The sequence below is a fragment of the Pteropus vampyrus genome, unplaced genomic scaffold, assembly GCF_000151845.1.
Source record: "Pteropus vampyrus isolate Shadow unplaced genomic scaffold, Pvam_2.0 Scaffold36, whole genome shotgun sequence".
Lineage (NCBI taxonomy): Eukaryota > Metazoa > Chordata > Mammalia > Chiroptera > Pteropodidae > Pteropus > Pteropus vampyrus.
Genome location: NW_011888817.1, coordinates 6,515,759 through 6,533,618, shown reverse-complemented (window position 1 = coordinate 6,533,618; position 17,860 = coordinate 6,515,759). Strand labels below are relative to the sequence as shown.

At 35.5% G+C, this 17,860-nt stretch overlaps 1 protein-coding gene and 1 long non-coding RNA gene across 5 annotated transcripts in view; one reads left to right on the top strand and one right to left on the bottom strand.

Moving 5' to 3' along the window:
- Positions 1-12,770, top strand: part of LOC105290530 — a 20,594-nt gene extending 7,824 nt beyond the window's left edge. The window contains exon 3 of the long non-coding RNA XR_895754.2: positions 12,584-12,770. This is a non-coding gene — a long non-coding RNA (uncharacterized LOC105290530). The remainder of the gene's footprint in view (positions 1-12,583) is intronic.
- MED18 (mediator complex subunit 18) lies at positions 12,191-17,259 on the bottom strand. 4 transcript variants are annotated; one of them, XM_011357745.2, is made up of 3 exons: positions 17,160-17,259; positions 16,287-16,427; positions 12,191-13,104 (listed from the first exon to the last, which is right to left on the bottom strand). In XM_011357745.2, exons 2-3 carry the CDS (start codon positions 16,357-16,359, stop codon positions 12,551-12,553), a joined length of 627 nt encoding a protein of 208 aa, XP_011356047.1. In that variant the 5' UTR covers positions 16,360-16,427; positions 17,160-17,259; the 3' UTR covers positions 12,191-12,550. The 4 variants fall into 4 exon arrangements, with proteins under 4 accessions (XP_011356047.1, XP_011356044.1, XP_011356043.1 ...); XM_011357742.2 differs by having other exon boundaries at positions 17,088-17,212; XM_011357741.2 differs by having other exon boundaries at positions 17,018-17,196.
- Between the last annotated feature and the right edge of the window lie 601 nt (positions 17,260-17,860).

The following is a 17,860-nucleotide window of genomic DNA, read 5'->3' as shown; positions in this document are numbered from 1 at the left end:
ATTACTTATGGCTGTGGGCAGGGAGGTATGCAGCTTCATTCCAGATATTCAGATATGGCCAGAGGAGAAATCTGTGTAGCTAAAGAAGTGCCCGAAATTGGCTCTGTGACACATAGACCAGGAAGATCACTCTTGTGTTCAAACATATGATGTGTACATTTTCACCTTCATCTCAATGTAAAAATGCAAAAAAAGACTATTATGGAGTGCCACTTTTTGTATACTATATGATTCTCCAAGAATTCATTTCATACTTTAGAAAGAGTTCAGAGATATAGATCTTCTATCACAGCAACTATAACAAATTATTATAATTATCCTATCACTAAAACAATAATAACTACTTCCATTCATTGAGTGTGTACTATGTGCAGGGCACTTCTCATACATTATTTCATTTAATCTTCATGATAACCCTGCGGTATAAGGACTATTATCTATTTTACAGAAAAAGAGACAGATGTTCAGAAGGGTAAGCAACTTCCCAAGGTCACACAATGAGCAAGTCACATCTGTTTACATGTCCATTTCCCCATCAATTACTATAAATTTCTTGAGGGTAAGGACTATGTCTTATTCATTTCTGTATTCCTATGCCTGGCACAGAATAGGCAGAATTCAGTACATATTTTTGAACAATATTTCCCAAGATAAATGGTAGAGCTACCTCTGGGATTTAGGTCTCCTGTCTTCAAGTCTAGTGTGCTTTCAATAATTACATATTGCCTGCCTAAATCAGGATCCTTACTAAACACTCACATGCCTCTTTCACTCTGGAAATTCCTATTAGACATACAGCAAGTGTGATATAGTGATTCCACTTCTCAGTTTTTCTCTTACAGAAATACTAGCACAAGTGTATAAGAATGAATTACTAGGGTGTCCACTGTCAGTGGACTTCAGAGAAAATTTTGAAAAATAAATGTCTACCAATGGAAGAATGATTAAATGGTACATCTATTCTATAGAATACCATGTAACTTTAAAGAGAGTAAGCTAGATGTACATCTACTGATATAGCATAATGGACACAAGATTGTATTAAGTAGAATAAGCAGGTTTCAGAATGTTAAGTATGGTTTAGTATGCATAATAATCCTATTTTCAACATTTATTACACCTTGTTTCAGACACTCTTCAAAGTGCATTACATGTATTATCCAATTTCACTGAATCTAAGATATTATTTATTGAATGTTTACAACATACTTGGACCTGTACTAAACATTCTGATTTTAGAGATTAAAAAAACATAGAGAAATGTGTTTCTTATAAACAATTAAATATGGCATTTTGCTTAATCCTCACACTAGCATAAGGTAGGTACCATCATTTCTGAGACTTTGCTGATGAAAAAATTGATGCATAGAGAATCCAAGTAATTTACCTATCTGTAAGTAGTAGAATATAGTATGATCCCATAAAAAACAACTAAAGAGTTCTGGATAAAGACAATGGCTGTAATTTCTCATGTAATTTTCCTATCCACTTCCTCTCCTCCCAATCCCACTAAAACTGCAGGAAAGGATTGTTTTAAAGCATAAGGAAAGAGTAAATACAACAGAAGTTAGCAGGTGGAAAGCAGATGAATGAATAATGATTGGCTTGGCAGACCCAAGAATGCTGAATCCTGGACCAGAAACTGGAGAAAGCTGAGAAGCATGATATGTACAGGAGTTAACATACCCGTGGTAACCCTAGGATGGGGTGAAGAGCAGCAAAAATAGGGACTGGTTGAAGCCCTGGTTCCCTTCTCTCACTATACCCTCTAGGTGACTGCCCGCCCTCCACCTCAGCAGAAGTATGGAGGTTTATTCTCTTGAGAGAGTAAAACAGGCACTCTCTGGAATAATGGTCGCTAGGTACAGTTAAGGGCATCATCCCCCCAAAAAAGGGTAATCAGTGGACTTTTCCCATACTCTGCTTCCAGAACGCTGGTAGCCGACATTTATCCTCTGGGCAGATGAGTCTTTTATGGAGAAAACAAGGCCCAATATGAAAGATATAAAGATAATGCCACTGAGATAGTGCTGTCAAGATGGGACCCCTGGACAGAGCAAGGAAGCTCTGCATCCTCCTTCTCCTATGCATCTCTTCTATTTAGCTGCTCCTGACTTAAATTCTATTGAATGGACTGAATAATATGTTAAGTTTTTAAAAATCACTGGTAACTACTGTTTTGTATGTTGCATTTAGAAACATCAATATAGAGAAAATCAGAAAATTTTAGAATTGGAAAAACAAAACGATAATGGCATTGAGCTCTTTCAGCTAATGGTGCCTCATGGTCATTGGCTCATAGACACATGACCTCATGGTCAATGGCTTCCATCTTCATGCACAGAGCTTCCAATCAGCGTTTAATCCCCCACTTTTATTTGTAAGCAGAAAGACAAGGATAACCAGATGTGAGGCTTTCCTCTAGCAGGAAAGAAAAAGACTAAAACAAACAAATCGAGACAATGCAGGGTAAACTTTTAAAACTATCATGCATATCCTTAAAGAGAAGAAATAATACCTAAATATAAGGAATGACAGCAGGAAACAAAAGAATATTCAGAAGGGAAACACATTTTTTTGAAATGAAAAAACATGAAAGCAGAAGTCATGGTCCAACAGAAAGATTGGAAGATAAAGTTGAGGAAATGTCCTAGGAAGTAGAGCAAAAAGACAGATATGGAAAACAGGAGGAAAAAAGATCAAAAAATTAAAGGACCAGTCAAGAAAGTACAACAGAATGTAAGTTCCATAAAGAGAGAATATTTTAAGAAGTTGAGGAAATCATAAAATAATTAAAGAATATTTCCCATAAGTTTCCAGATTAAAAAGATCCACTCTGTACCCAGCACAGTGAGTGAGAATAGACTCTCATTAAGACACCCCTGCAAAACATCAGAACACTCCAGCCTCTCTCTTTCTATATGACTCAGATACAGACAGATCCTCAAGGCTGGGCAGTGGGACTAATATCAGTGAGACATCAGACTGTCTTTTCCATGCATTCTTTTCTCTTCCTCATCAATACAAGCCCCTCAAATAAAAATGCAAATAGTAAGCCGTACAGCACAGCAGTTGAATCTTGAGAGGATATGTCTGAAGTCAGCCTCTTGCAGGTGTTTGGCCGTGTTTCTTCGTGAGGCTCAGTTTTTTTATCAGTATAATGAGGATAATAATATCTATCTCAAAATTTCGTTGTAAGGGTTTTTTGTTTTTTTTTTTTTTTAATTTTATTAAGATATATTTGACTTGTCTACAGCCATGCCACCCTGAACAGCCCGATTCCATCTGATCTTGGAAGCTGAGCAGGGTCGGGCCTGTTCAGTACTTGGATGGGAGATCATCTAGGAAGACCAGGTGTAGGTATAAAAAATAAATACAAAAAAATTAAGGGATTGTAAGATGACAAGGTCCTTGCAATCTGTGCGGTCAACCAAGGGTTGCCTCGCCTAAAAAAAAAAAAAGATATATTTGACTTATGGTGTAAGTTTAAGGTGTACAAAATATCGATTTGATACATTTATATTGCAATGTGATTGCCACTGTAGCATTAACTAACTCCTCCACCTTCTCACAGTTATCATTCTTCTAGTGTTGGGAACAATTAAGATCTAATTTCTTTTCAAGTTTAATGTTTATAATACAGTTTTATTGTCTATAATTCCTTAGGTATCCAGGATTTACATTGAGAGAGTTTAAAATTTGATAGATAGTTTTTGCAGAGTGTTTTTTAGCACAGCACTCAGAATATAGTAAGTGCTTAATAAGTGGTAGCGATGATTATTACCTATAGGCTACCTACCTCATCATACGTATCTAATAAGGACTGAATTTCAGGAGTGGGCCCAAGGTCAGTTTTAAGACTGATTCTTTAAAAAAAAGACACACCTTGAACATACAAACGAATATTATTTACTTCAAAGTTGTCATCACCTTGGAGGCAGTACACTTATTCCAGGGATGTTTCTACTCTCCAAAACATTTTTGAGATGCTCAATTCAGAAATGACTACAGGGCCTATGACACCTTCCTCCCCCACTACTATTGTAAAAATAGTAGTAATTGTGTATATATAATTTATAACATGCTATCATAAGCATATTTTCATGTTGCTGTGGAGGTCTCATGATAATTTTAATTAATGTGCTAGAATTTATACTTAATCACTTCTCTTTTGCTAAACATTTAGGTTGTTTCAAGTTTATTTTTTAAAATTTTATTAATTTCAGGTGTACAACATGATTCAATATTTGTATATATTGCAAAATGATCACCACAATAAGTGTAGTTAACATCCGTTACCATACATTTACAATTTTTTTCTTGCAATGAGAACTTTTAAAATCTACTTTCTTAGCAACTTTCAATTATGCAATACAGTATTATTAACTTCAAGTTTTCTATTATGTGCAATATGTAGCTTTTTCCATACTTTAGCTTATTTCCTCAGCCTGGATTAGCAGAAGAGGAATGTTGGGTCAAAGGGTATAAAGATTTGATTGTTCTCGATATTTATTTCCAAACTGCTTTCCAATAGGTTTTCACTGAATACCCATTTCACTGCGTCTAAAAAAAACATTTGGTATCACAATTTTAGTAAATTGGGAACTAGAAAAATATTTCATACAAACCGATTTTGACTTCCCTCATTGCTCCTGAAAAATAAAAAAAAAATTATTTGCATGGTAAAAATTTGTAAATGAGTATATGATTTTTCAAAATAAGTACTTTGAAGGGAACCACTCATTTAGATGTTTATCTTTAGACATATTTGTTTTTTTAAATTAATCTCATCACCTCACATTCACACCTCCAAGGAAAAACAGAGAAACAATTGTAGTCAACTTGACAAAATGTTAATGTGATGACTCACATCCTGTCACCCTCTAGAGTTCAGTGTTGGCTTTATATTGTTGGGCCCCATGCTGCTAAGAACCTGTCACTGCCTAAGGACATCCTGGATGTGGGAGCTTCTCCTCTTTGAAAAGGGGAGATACAGTTTAAAGTGTGTGGAGAAGACTGGCCCCTGCTTCCCACTCTCACACAGGCCACACTAGCAAAAAATCAGGGCATAGGTAGGGTGGGAAATTCTAGATACCCTTACTCCCCTACTAAAGCAATAATCTTTTTCTGTTTTGTTTTGTTTTGAATTTATTATTATTTTTAAATTATACCAGAAATATACATTCATTATAAAAAAAAAGACAAAAATTATAAAAAGTGCAGCATTTTTCCAATACCAAGCAATAACTACGAACATTTTGAAGTATTTACTTTCATACCATTTTCTCTATGTACATGTTTTATAAAAAATAGTATAACATACACATAGTTTTGAAATTTTCTTTTTCACATAATAATTACAGCTTATATCTATATAATGTTTACCATGGGCCAGGTAGGATTCCAAATATTTTTACACATAATAACTCATTTAATCATCATGATAACTCTATAAGGAAGGCAATATTAGTATTATCATTTAATGATAAGGAAACTGAGGCAGAGAAGTTAAGTAATTTGCCTAAGTTCACAAAGTTCATAAATTAACTATCTGGAATGTTTTTCCATGTCATTAAATTTATTTCTACAGATGTTGTTAAATGGCTGCAACATATCTCATTGAACGGATGAAGTATCATTTAATTATTTCGTCTCCTTTAATAAGACATCTAGATTATTTCTATTTTTTGCTATTATACCCATCACTAAAATGACCAGCCTTATATTACATCTTTGTGCTTCCTTAATTATTTCTTTAGGCTAAATGCCCTTAAAAACAGTTGCATCGATTTTTATTCCCTCTAAAACAGTATTCCTTTCTCCATTTTCTCTATGACCTTAAATGTTGTGAATTTTAACACTTTTGCCTGCAATAATTTAAAAAATTTCTTTTTACCAGTTCTGACAAATAAATTAGAGCACTAAAGAATGAGTGATTTCTCTAGAGTGAAAAAGCCAGCGGTTAAAAACTCCCTCTTTCCATAATCTCCTCTAGCTTTTCATAGATGCTGAATCTAATAGCTTACACACTAACTCATCCCAGAGGAATGAGGAATGTTAACCTGGGACAAAGACACTTACACAGGCAAGATTCTTGTGGTCTACAACTCAGCATTCACTAATTCACTCACTCATTGATTCAATGAATATTTGAAAGGTTATTATATGAATAACGCTAAGCTAGGAAGGGGTTATAGGGTTCATAGAAATGAAACATTTAGAACAAAGTTAAATAAAACATTTAGCACAGCACCTGGCAATGAATCAATATTTATGCCAGGTACTGTGCTAAAGGCTAAATAAGTGGAATATCTCATTTAGTACCTACAATCTCTAGGAACTGGGTTCTATTATCATTGCCATTTTGTAGATAAGAACACTAAGGCCTAAGAGGTTTACCCAGCTTGTGCAATGTATTTGTGGTGGAGTTCAGTTTGAACTCGACTCCAGGCTCTGCTTTTCCCTTCCTTAAGAAGCATACAGTCTTGTTAATAAGGCTAAAATTGAAAACGGCTAACAAGTATTAAGCACTTATGTATCAAGCACTCTGCTAGGTCTTTATGTATACTGATCATTTCATTCATATGACAACTTTGTGAAGTAGATATTATAACTATAATTGTTTTAAAGATGAGAAAATAGACATTCTGAGAGTTTAAATTATTTGTCCAAGACACCAACAGCTATTAAATGATAGCACTAGAAGCCAAGATAGAAAGAATTACTGTATAGGGAACACAAGGAAATGTGAAACAAGTGATGCACTCAGCTGCCATCAAATGTCAGAGGTCAGAGGAAAGAGACTTTGTGACCTTCTTGTGGTCCAGGAATAATCATAGTAGGACAGAAAGGGAAAATTCTGGTGACTTGTTAGGCCCTATGTTGAAAGACTTCACACAGGTTAGTGCATCATATCCTCTACATGATGAAGGTATTATTATTCTCAATTTGACTGATGAGGAAATCGATTATTCGGGAGGTGATGCAATATGTCCAAGGTCACATAGCTAGTCAATGGTATGACTAGAATTAGAACCTATTTGTCTCTCAAGCCTCAGCCCTTAACCACTATGTTACATGCTTTCCATTGTTTAATCTTGTTTTTTGGTATTGTAGGCGTCACATAGAGAGGGATGGAAAAGGCAAAGGTGAAATGGTATTAAGAAAGATAATACATAAGCAAGAGGAGTAAATTATAAACAAGGAAAAGGAAGGAGACCTGCTTGGCCAGTGCTAAAGATTCATTTGTTTTGGGAAGGAGCCCTTTGTTCACATAGCTTTTATGACTATACAAACTGTATAAATGTCTGTTTCTGCTATAATAATGGGGGTTATTAAAGATAGGGTCTGTATCTTAGCCATTGCTGTAACCCAGCATCTAGCACAGTGCTTAGATTGTAGTTCCAGCAGAGAGGTTGGAAAAATAGGGAGTAGTCTCATTGCATAGGTCTCTGGATGGCAATTAAGGTAGTCTACAATGCAGATATCCAGAACAAAATAATAGCTACTCAAGTCTAACAGTGTATTTAAAAGATAATATCATAATGCATAGGAATTATCCCAGGAATACAAGGATGGTTCAACAGAAAATCTGTCAATACAGTTCACCACATTAATGGACCAAAGGGTAAAGATCACATAATTTTTTTCTTACTTAATAGAGGAACCTGATGCAAATACATTAAGATCAGGACTAAGTCATGAATGCTTATTATTACCACTAGTGTTATCTAGAGTATTTGAGATTCTGCCCAATTCTTTTAGACAAGAAAAAGGTAAAAGATATTTGTACTCTTCCTGCTTACCATTCTTGTCAATGACATGATAGTCTATATGGAAAATACAACATAATCAGCAGGCAAACTATCAGACCTATAAAAGTTATTAATCAAGTTTGCAAGGATAAAAATTATCTTTAAAAAATCAAGTGTTCTTCCATACCAGGAATAACTACCTAATAATGTAATAAAAGTATAATACAATCTATAGTAGCAACTAAATGATAGTCTAGAGTAAAGATCAGCAAACTTTTTCTGTAAAGGACAAGACGGCAAAGTTTCTGCTTTGTGGGTCACATAGTCTCTGTTGCAGCTACTCAACTCTGTCATTGTAGTTCAAAAGCAGCAGTAGACAATATTTAAATAAATGAATATGGATGTTTCAATAAAACTTTACTTACAAAAACAGACAGCAGGTTGACGTGCACAGGTATAATTTGTTGACTCCTGACATATAGTAATTGGCCTAAAAGCTATGCTTTGGAAGTTTATCAAGAAAAAATTTAAACTCTTTTAAGGGATATAAGAACACCAGAATAAATATAATTGGGATAATCTCAGTAGTGTAAAAATTTATTCATTCGTTAAATATTCAGAATGACTACCATGGGCCAAGCATTGTTTTGGGTCTTAAGAGTATAGCAGAGAACAAAACAGAGCACCTCTCCTCATGAATCTTACATTTTTGTAGAGAAGCAGTCAATAAATAAAGTCGTTTAGTAACAAATGTTATGAAGAAGATTTAATAAGACAGAGAGTGATGGGTGGTGAGTGTGCTACTTAATTTCGGATGGTCAGGGAAGGCTTCTCTGACATGTTAGAGGTGAAGGAAGCTTACCACACTGAATTCTGGGGAGGCAGTGTTCTAGTCAAAGATGTCAGTTCTCCCCCAAATTAATCTATCCCTTTTCAATGAAATTCCAATAAAAAGTCTAATAATGTTGAGAAACTAAAACACTCTAAAATGAATATGAAAGAATAAAAGTCCATGAAAGCTAAGTCTATTTTGAGGGGGAAATAATACCTGCCTTACTGGTAGAACTGGCTCTACCACAAAGCCACAGTAATAAAAAACATTGTGTTGCTGGCAATGAAACAAAGAGACCAATGGAATAGAATGGAGAGCTTAGAAATAAAGTATATCCATGGGAACCTAATATGTGATAAAGGTGACATCACAAAACACTAGAAAGTTTGTTTTTCAGATAGTGATTGAAAAACTAATTTACCATATGTAGAAAAACTGAATTTTTACTTGAAACTATGTTAAAGGTGGACTCCAGAGGGATTAAAGGCCTATATGTGAAAGTTAAAACTATAAAACAAATACAGGAAAATCTAAGTTACCTACAGCTAATGACTTCTTAAATAAGACTAAATCATAAGGCCAAAATTTAAGACATCTGCTTAATTAATGACATCTCAAAGTTAACAGGAAGGTAATAGAATGGGAGAAGTTATCTACAATGTTTAAAATAAACAAGGAAGAATATCTAGAATACACACAATTCCTATAAACCAACAAGACATGAAATCAAGTAGAAAAAAGTAGGCAAAGGATATATAAATAGCTATTGGGAGAAGGTATTTGCAATGTTTAAAACTAACAGAGGATTAATGTCTAGAATAAACAAAGGATTCCTATAAATCAATGACAGGAAAGCAATTAGAAAAATAGACAAAGGATATAGATACCTTAGTTTCACATACTAAGTAGTCTATACAATTTCATATACAAAAAAGCACATAAAAAAAGGGCTCAAAAAAAATTTTTTTAAAAGGGCTCAAATTTAATTTATAATCAGAGAAATGCAAATCAAAACAACCAAGAGCTTTGGGGTAGGTGAAATGGGTAAAGGGGATCAAGAGTAAAGGGGATCAAAAACAAATTCCAGTTTTAAAATGAATTAAGTCATGGGGATATAATGTACAGCATAAGGACAATAGTCAATATTGTATTAACTTTATATGGTGACAGGATAACTAGACTTATGATCATCGTGCGATGCATACAAATGCTGGATCATGATGCTGTAACCTGAAACCAATATAATATTGTATGTCAATTATACCACAATAAAAAACAAACAAACAAAAAATCAAGAGCTGCCACTTTCCATCCATCAAACTGGCAAAAATTAGGAAGATGTATAACGCCAAAGACTGGTGATGATGTGGATGAGTTCTTGTGCACTGGCTATAGGAATGTGAATACTACAATCATTCTGAAAAGCAATCTGGCAATATTTAGCAAAATTCAACATGCCTGTAGATAGATAGCTCAAGGGAATATTCACATCAATTTACAAATTTGCTTATTTTAGCATTTTTTATGGTAATAGAGAGGTGAAGGTAATCTAGGTTTCTATCGTGACTAAATGAGTAAAACAGCATTTATATGCCTAGATTCTGGAGCTAGACTGCCTGAGTTGAAATTCAGCCTACACCAATTACTAGTTCTGACTTTGAAGAACGGAAGTAGAAAATTTGAGTAACCTCTGTCTCTTGCTCATCTGTGAAATGAGAATAGTAACATCTACCTTGTATGGTGGTTGAGAGAAGTACCTAAGTTAAAATATTTAAAGTACCTGCCACAGAGTTAAGCACTATTTAAGTGTTAACATTACTGTTAATATGAGAGTATATGCGAGTTGGAAGTTATGAGTTAGGTTCATATATAGCAATAAGGGCATTCACAAAAGCAATGTTCATTTTAAAAAGGAACATTTATAGCACAATATCACCTATGTGAATTGAACATATTCACATAACTCTACATGTTTTACAAGACGGGCACCAAAGACATACATTGAACATATCAGAATGGGCGCTTATAGGATAGAGGGAATGAGAATAGAGTTTAGGAATAAAGGGGAGGAGTACAAAACAAGAAAAGACTTTGCTGGAGTCATTATACCGATACACTGTGAAAGAAACAAGATTTACCAACTTACGCAATCTTCAACTGATGGGGGGAAAGCTATCTCGACAACATTCAGGGGAAAGCCAAGAAAAGGATCTTAGAGCCAGAGAAATGATGAGCTAGTTAACCAATTTGGCAAACACCCCATCTTAGAACTTATCATTAGATGAGATACCATCTTTACTGTTTAAGGCAGCTTTGGATAGGCTTTCTATTACTTGTAGTTCAAAGCATCCTAACAGTGGCAAACTGAGGTCCAAAGAGAAGTATGATTTGTCCAAATGCAGCTCAACTGGGGGCGTTATCTAAGTGGAGGTTCCAGAAGAAAATGAAAGTTTTGAGTAACCTATTTTTTATTTTAGCAAGCCAAACTCTCTCCAGTATATGAAAACTCTTTAAGTATTAAAAGCCAATATATATCCCACTAAGAACTGTCACTTAAAAAAAAAATCTATTGAAAGTCAAATGATAAATGAGAAAAATTCTATAAAATCTCCTTACAAATTAATAAAAATAAACAATGAAGGGAATTTACGTAAGAGAAAAATGTCCAATAAACATAAAAAATTTAAACCTCACTGATGAATACTTTAAAAAGAAAATTAACACTAGTTATCATTTATCATCAAATGGGAAAAACAAGATTTCAGGGTCACACTCGGTTCTGGCAAGTGTTGGAAATCTCAACTACAGCTGGTAGGAGAGAAAATCAGGACATTTCTGGAAGGCATTTGACAATGCATGGCAGAAGTCTTAAAATAGCTCAGATTCTTTGACTCAGTAGTTCCTTGGAATTTATCCTAAAAAATAGGCATAGATATCAATGAAGATTTAATTAAAAGCACTAACACTGCAGGATTGTTTATAAAAACAAACAATTGGGATCAAACTAATAATCCCAAAGTAGGAAAATCAATTAAATTATAGAAAATCCATACGATGTTTTACAAATAGTAATTATAATTCTCAATAAATACTGGCTCTGCTAATTAGTAGCTGTATAGCCCAGGAACAGCTAATTAATCTCTGCACTTCAGTTTCCCTGTTAACAAAATGGGCCAGTTGTGAGGATTAAATGAACACACCAAAGGCACTCAGGATAGCACTGATACATATAAGAACTCAAAAAATGAGTCTTCTGTTTTTATAGGACACAGTAGCCTAATGTCCTAGAAAGATGTTAATAATAAACAAGAGGTTACAAACCAATATATACAGAATATTTTTATATCATATATATAAATTTACAAAAATAAATACTAGAAGGATTATATACCAAAATAGAAATAGTACATCTCTTTGAATAATAAGAGTACAGGTTATTTTTATTTGTCTATATTTTAAAATTTTTCAACAAATGCTACTTTTATGAAAAGTAAAAACTATCACCTCTATCAAAATTAAAACTGAAAACTCACTTTTTTGCTCCGATTTGTATGATTCCATCCCAAATTAGCAGGGTAATGGGGTAGAGTCAGAAATACAGACATTTCTTTTCATAACCTTTATTACCACACAATATGAGCTCACAGTCTTATTTTACAAATCTTATGCATAAATTGCAAAATGATTAAGAGATTTTTCTTTCCAGAAGCTAATTTATACCCATTTCTTTCTTTATGCAGAAGGATTATGCAGATTCTCCACGTTTTCTTGTGCCTTAATTTAGAAAAGCTGATACAAAAATAAACTTGCCACATGAGGAAAACAATGAAAAGAACCAATTAAGTTTTCACTGTCCTCCTTCTTGGGAGAAGACTGCTTGGCCAGTGGTGGTGAAATGGGGCATTTACAACGTCTGCTTTTTTGTAACAGATGATAGGCCCAAACTGTGGACAGACTGTCTTAGTCACATGAGCCTTTTGGGGTCTATTTTCTCTAGGTGAACCAGAGGTTTCAGCTGCTCCGCAAAGTTCCTCATGTCATCAGATACCATGTCCTGCCCAGCTGGTGCAACAACACTTAATTCCACAAGAAAGGAGAGTGACAAGGCCTCAGTGCTGTCTGTGTTCCCTGGCACAAGGATGCGGAAGATCTTGTACACCATAATCTTCATGATGCCCTTACGGAACAAGTGTCCTTTGGCAACAAACTCATGGTCCATGCGGAAGCCCATTTCCATCAGGAAGTCAGTGAGGTTCTCAGATGTTGCAATGTCCACGCAGTTTCGCACCAAAGCATGGCGGTTCTTGTCTCCCATTTCAGGCTGTCCTAGGTAGCGCAGATGCCAGGGTGCCCCTGCCCTATCCATAGAGCGCCGGGCCCTTAGAACAAATGGACTGGCTTGCTGACCCTTAAGGAGGAATACCATCTCATGGTCAAGGAAAGTCTCAGGCTCCATGTTGTCACACAAACCACGAAGGCGGTGGATGAGGCTTTCCAAACTGTGATCTAAAACACTTCCTGAAGAAAGAAAAAGCACTGTTGAATTCCACCTTTCATTCTGGGTAATGGAATTAGCAAAAGATTGAAAAAAAAAGAAAAGAAAAAAACTTAAGTGAAAAATCCAGACTACAGACTCACACAACCGTTCACTCAACTTCTCCACTTGGAAGCCTCACAGACATCTTCATCTCTATGTGTTCCATTAAATCAACCTGTTGATATTTTTCCTTTTTTCTCTATACAACTGATAATGACACTCCTCTGCTCAGAACCTACCAGTGGCTTCCCATGTCATTCAGAACAAATCCCAAAGTCTTTAACATTGTCTATAAGGCCCTATATGTTGTGGTCTCTGCTACCCATCCAATATTATTTCCTTCCACTATCCTCCCTTATATCATGCTCTCCAGCCACAGTGATCTTCCTGCTTTTTCCTGAAAATGTCAAATATTTGACAAAGTACCCCTTCCCTCAATCCCTATGCTTCTCTCAGATATCTGCATATCTCAACCAGTCACTTTCTTCAGATGTTTGCTCAAGTGTCACTTTATCAGAGAGGTCTTTCTGATCACCCTAAAGAAAATAGTATATCATCCTCCAACCTCTCCTCTTCCCTGTTTTATTTTTCTTTAGCATTATCACCTCTATATTTTAGTCAATCTTCAATATATTAATTATGTATTGAATTTTAGTCATCTTTCTTCCTCCATTGCTGACATTCCAATGGTAGGAACATATTCAAATATTTATTGAATAAATCTGTTAAAGTAAATAAGAGTATATTATTTAACAATGGGAAATACTGATAGCGGGACTCACTTGACTAAATTTTTGGAAATAGGTAATGTTGAAAGAAAAGCAACAGATCAGGTCCCAGCAATCATAGGACAGATCATAGGAGCAAGGAACAAGTCCTACGTTCAATGTATTGTATCCTATATTCAGGACAGTGTCAAAAATGTGTCTGTTCACATTTGATGAGTTTTATGAGTTGGTTCACTCAGCATATACTTATTGAATGCTGTGGCAGGCATTATGCTAAGAAGAGGCCCTGACCTCACAGAGACTACAGTTTAGTGGGGGAAGCAAAAAATAAGTAAACAAATAGACATACAAGGAAATCAAAGGCAGATGGGATAGACAGCAACTGATGGGGGTGAAGAAGAGACCTCTCAAAGGGGTTAGAGTAGTCAAGAAAAGATCTCTCTAATGGAATGACAACTGAGCTGAGACCGGAAGGATGAAAATGAGATGATTATTTGAAGAGCCAGAAAAAGTACTGGGGTTAAAGGGATCGTTAAATGCAAAAGCGCGGAAGCAGGAAAGGGCCTGGGGAATTCAAGGAGTATGGCTGAAGTGTAGTGAGCAAGACAGAAGAGAATGAAATGAGGATTTGGCATAGGACAAAGCACGTAGGCCTTATATACAAACATAAAGAAAAGAGAAACTAATATAGTGACCTTGTATTTTATTCTAAAGTCATTGGGCAGCTATTAGCTCCATATTTTATTCTCCACACGATAGGAAAAGACATAAACAGATTTACATTTTAAAAAGATCATTCCAGAGAAACTGGTATAGACTCTTCAATAAGACATGGTCATGGGAAAAAAAAAGTGGGGGTGAGGGTAGACTGGTCCAAATTAAAAGAGACTTAAGAGACACAATTATCAAATATAATCCATGAAACTTGCTTGATTGTATACTGGTTACAAAACACATTTTTGGGATAATTGAGGGGAAACTTTTGAATATGGACTAGGTAGTAGATGATATTAATATAGAATTTTTAAAAACAATAATGATGGTATTGGGGTTGTGAAGGAAAATATCCTTTTTTCAGCGATGTGTACTGAAGTGCACAGGGGTAAAATGTTATGAGATCTAAAATTTTCTTTAAAAATGATAAAAGAAAAAAGAAGCAGCAAATATGGCAAAATGATAGAAACTGGAATCTAAATGATAGAAATGGAGTGTCCACTATATTAGTCTCTATTTTCTTTATGTCTGAATTTTTTAATAATAAAACAATTTTTTAAAAAGATTACTAGCTATTGTGTGAGAAGAGACATGATCAAAAGTGGAAGCAATGTATTAAGTATGAGGCTGCTAAAGTAGTTCAGTTAAGGGATTCAGGTGGAGAAAAGACATATTTAAAATATATAATTGGTAAGTAAAATGACTAGGTCTTAGAAATGGACTAGATATGGGGTAAAGTAAAAAATGGAGATTGACTCCTGAATGCTTGGCTTTAGCAACTGGTGAATGAAAATGGCACTAACTGAAATGAGAAATGACTAAAGGAGGGAGCAGCTTGAGGAATAAAAGTGAATAATCCTATTTTGTTCACATGAAGATACTATGAATGATCTGAATTGAAGCCTAAACTCTTTCACTAAACATTATATGACCTCCTGAAAATTGTTACCCTTTCTGGGTCTTGAGTTTTCTCACCTGGGAAAGTTATTTTACTTGTGCTTCCTGATCTATAAGATGGAGCTAATAACAGTATCATAGAATTACCGTATGCTCTAGTAATCTCACTTCTGGATATATATCCAGAAGAATTCAAAGCAGGATCTGAAGAGATATTTGCATATCCATATTGACTGCAGCATTATTCACAATAACCAAGAGGTAAAAGCAAACCAAATGTCCACTGACAGATGAAAAGATACAGAAATGTGGTGTGTGTGTGTATATATATATAATAGAACATTATTCAGCCTTAAAAAGGGGATCTTGTTGTGTGCTACAATATGGATGAACCCTGAGTACATTATGCTAAGTGAAATAAGCCAGTCATAAAAAGACAAAAGTTATATGATTCCACTCATATGAAGTATCTAAAGTAGTCGAAATCAGAATGTAGTTGCCAAAGGCAGAGGCAGGAGAAAGGAGAATTAGTTTTTAATGGGTGTAGCACTTCAGTTTTGCAAAACGAAAAAGTTCTAGAGATCGGCTATACAACGATGTGAATATACATAACATTACTGAACTGTACACTTAAAAATGTTTAAGATGGTAAAATTTAATGTTATGTGTTTGTGACCATAATTAAAAGTAAAAGTAAAAATTTAACTTGTTGTCTATTGGGTGCCAGAAGTTATACTGGCTGCCTTTGTATAACAGCCTCTCAGCTCCACAGACCAATAGAAAAAAGAGGAAAACAGGTAATCCAAGCTCCGTGGTTCACTTACCCTGCAGCAGGTACTCCATCATGTTTATGGTGCCCCCGGTGACAGGCATCATGGTGACAGGAGGTGCCTCCATGGCGTCTAATTAAGTTGAAGAACTTAACAGACTGGATTCGGGGTCCCCAAATCAAGCACAGGATACACCTGGAGAAGAATTACACTTAATATATCAGAAGATAGAGGCACCAGATCTGCTTGTGTCCTTGGCCTTGACCTCAAGATTCATTGGTCCATTCAATATTTTTTGACTAACTGCTATAGGCTAGTTTCAGAAACTAATGATACAGAAATACACAAAGGAGACCTCATCATGGAATTACAACATTATCTTCTAGTTTTAAGGTCTGAAACCTCTAAAAGTTTTCTGTTCAATCTTAAGGAAGTCATCAAATCTCTCACCCTGGGACTCAACGTCTTTCTTATAAAATGGAGTCAACGATATTTAACCCCCAAGGCTTTCTGACTCAGGTAACATAATAGCCATGCAATAACACTCAGAACTGAGTGGTGACTTAAGAAACTTGTCTACCCTTCAATTTCTAGATAAGGATATTGAGAAGTGATGAGGACCCCAAGGACACACAGCAAGTCGGTGGCAGAGCCTGTATCGGACTAAATTCTAGGCGTTTCGCTTTTCTGAAAAAAAGTGTTTTAAAGTGAGCCAGGAAAAGCGTGAAGGTAAGATGATGGTTTAGGTCCTCCTAAACCGGCAGCGAGAACACGTGCCCACTTACACTAAAAACACACCTCCGCGCGCGCCCTAACTTCTTCTCGCAAAGCGGAGAATTTGGTCCACTCACGCACCTCGGAGCTTTTGAGCAGCAATTAGCCCCCAGCCCTAAAGTTAAATCACCCAGAGCAGTGTAACACTTCTACCTCTTCTTGCTTCCGGCAAGAAGCCTACGTCACCAACGCTCCGCAACGTAAGGATGCCGAGAGGGCTTAAAAATAGCTCTTTCTCTGACAAGCAGAAACGCATGCGCGAGATGCGGTACCGCTGTTTGGAAGATGGCGGCTTCCTTTGAAGCGCTCTTCTGAAAGTTACAGGAGGTGGGGGCCCTTGACATCAAAGACTGTCCTTCAGGAAAATATTGTTTTTTCAAATGCGACCACCTGAAGATATTTTTGTCTAGGAAATTTGTCAGTTGGAACTGACAGGGGAGGAGAGAGCCCGGGGAAAAGAGCTGCACGGAAAAAAAAGAGGAGAGATCTATAAAAAACTTCTTTTTATTAGGTACCCGATTTGAAAAGGAAAGTCACCCTTTACTGTTTAGCATAATGTTCTGAACAAGGAGTTCAGCAATACGCTTAATATTTGTTTACTGTGTATATTTTACTTAAATTTAAAAATATAAGGAGATAAGTAAGTTCAATGAGTATTTATTGAACCCTGCTTATGTGTCAGGTGTGTAAGGTGCTGACAAAGTGGGGACTAAGTTAAGTGAATGAGGCACTCGCCTGGAACAAAAATTTTAAAAAGGGACAGAAAAACTCAGTAAGATAAATGATATTTTAATGCAATGATTTACAAATTTACAAAAAAATTCATAAGCAGAATATCAAAAAAATTTTAAATA

Bases quoted from the DNA above. Each gene is read 5' to 3' on its own strand.
- MED18 (XM_011357745.2), bottom strand. From the start codon at position 16,359: ATGGAGGCACCTCCTGTCACCATGATGCCTGTCACCGGGGGCACCATA. The intron at 13,105-16,286 runs GTAAGTGAACCA...TTCTTTCTTCAG, and splicing joins GATGGAGTACCTGCTGCAGG to GAAGTGTTTTAGATCACAGT.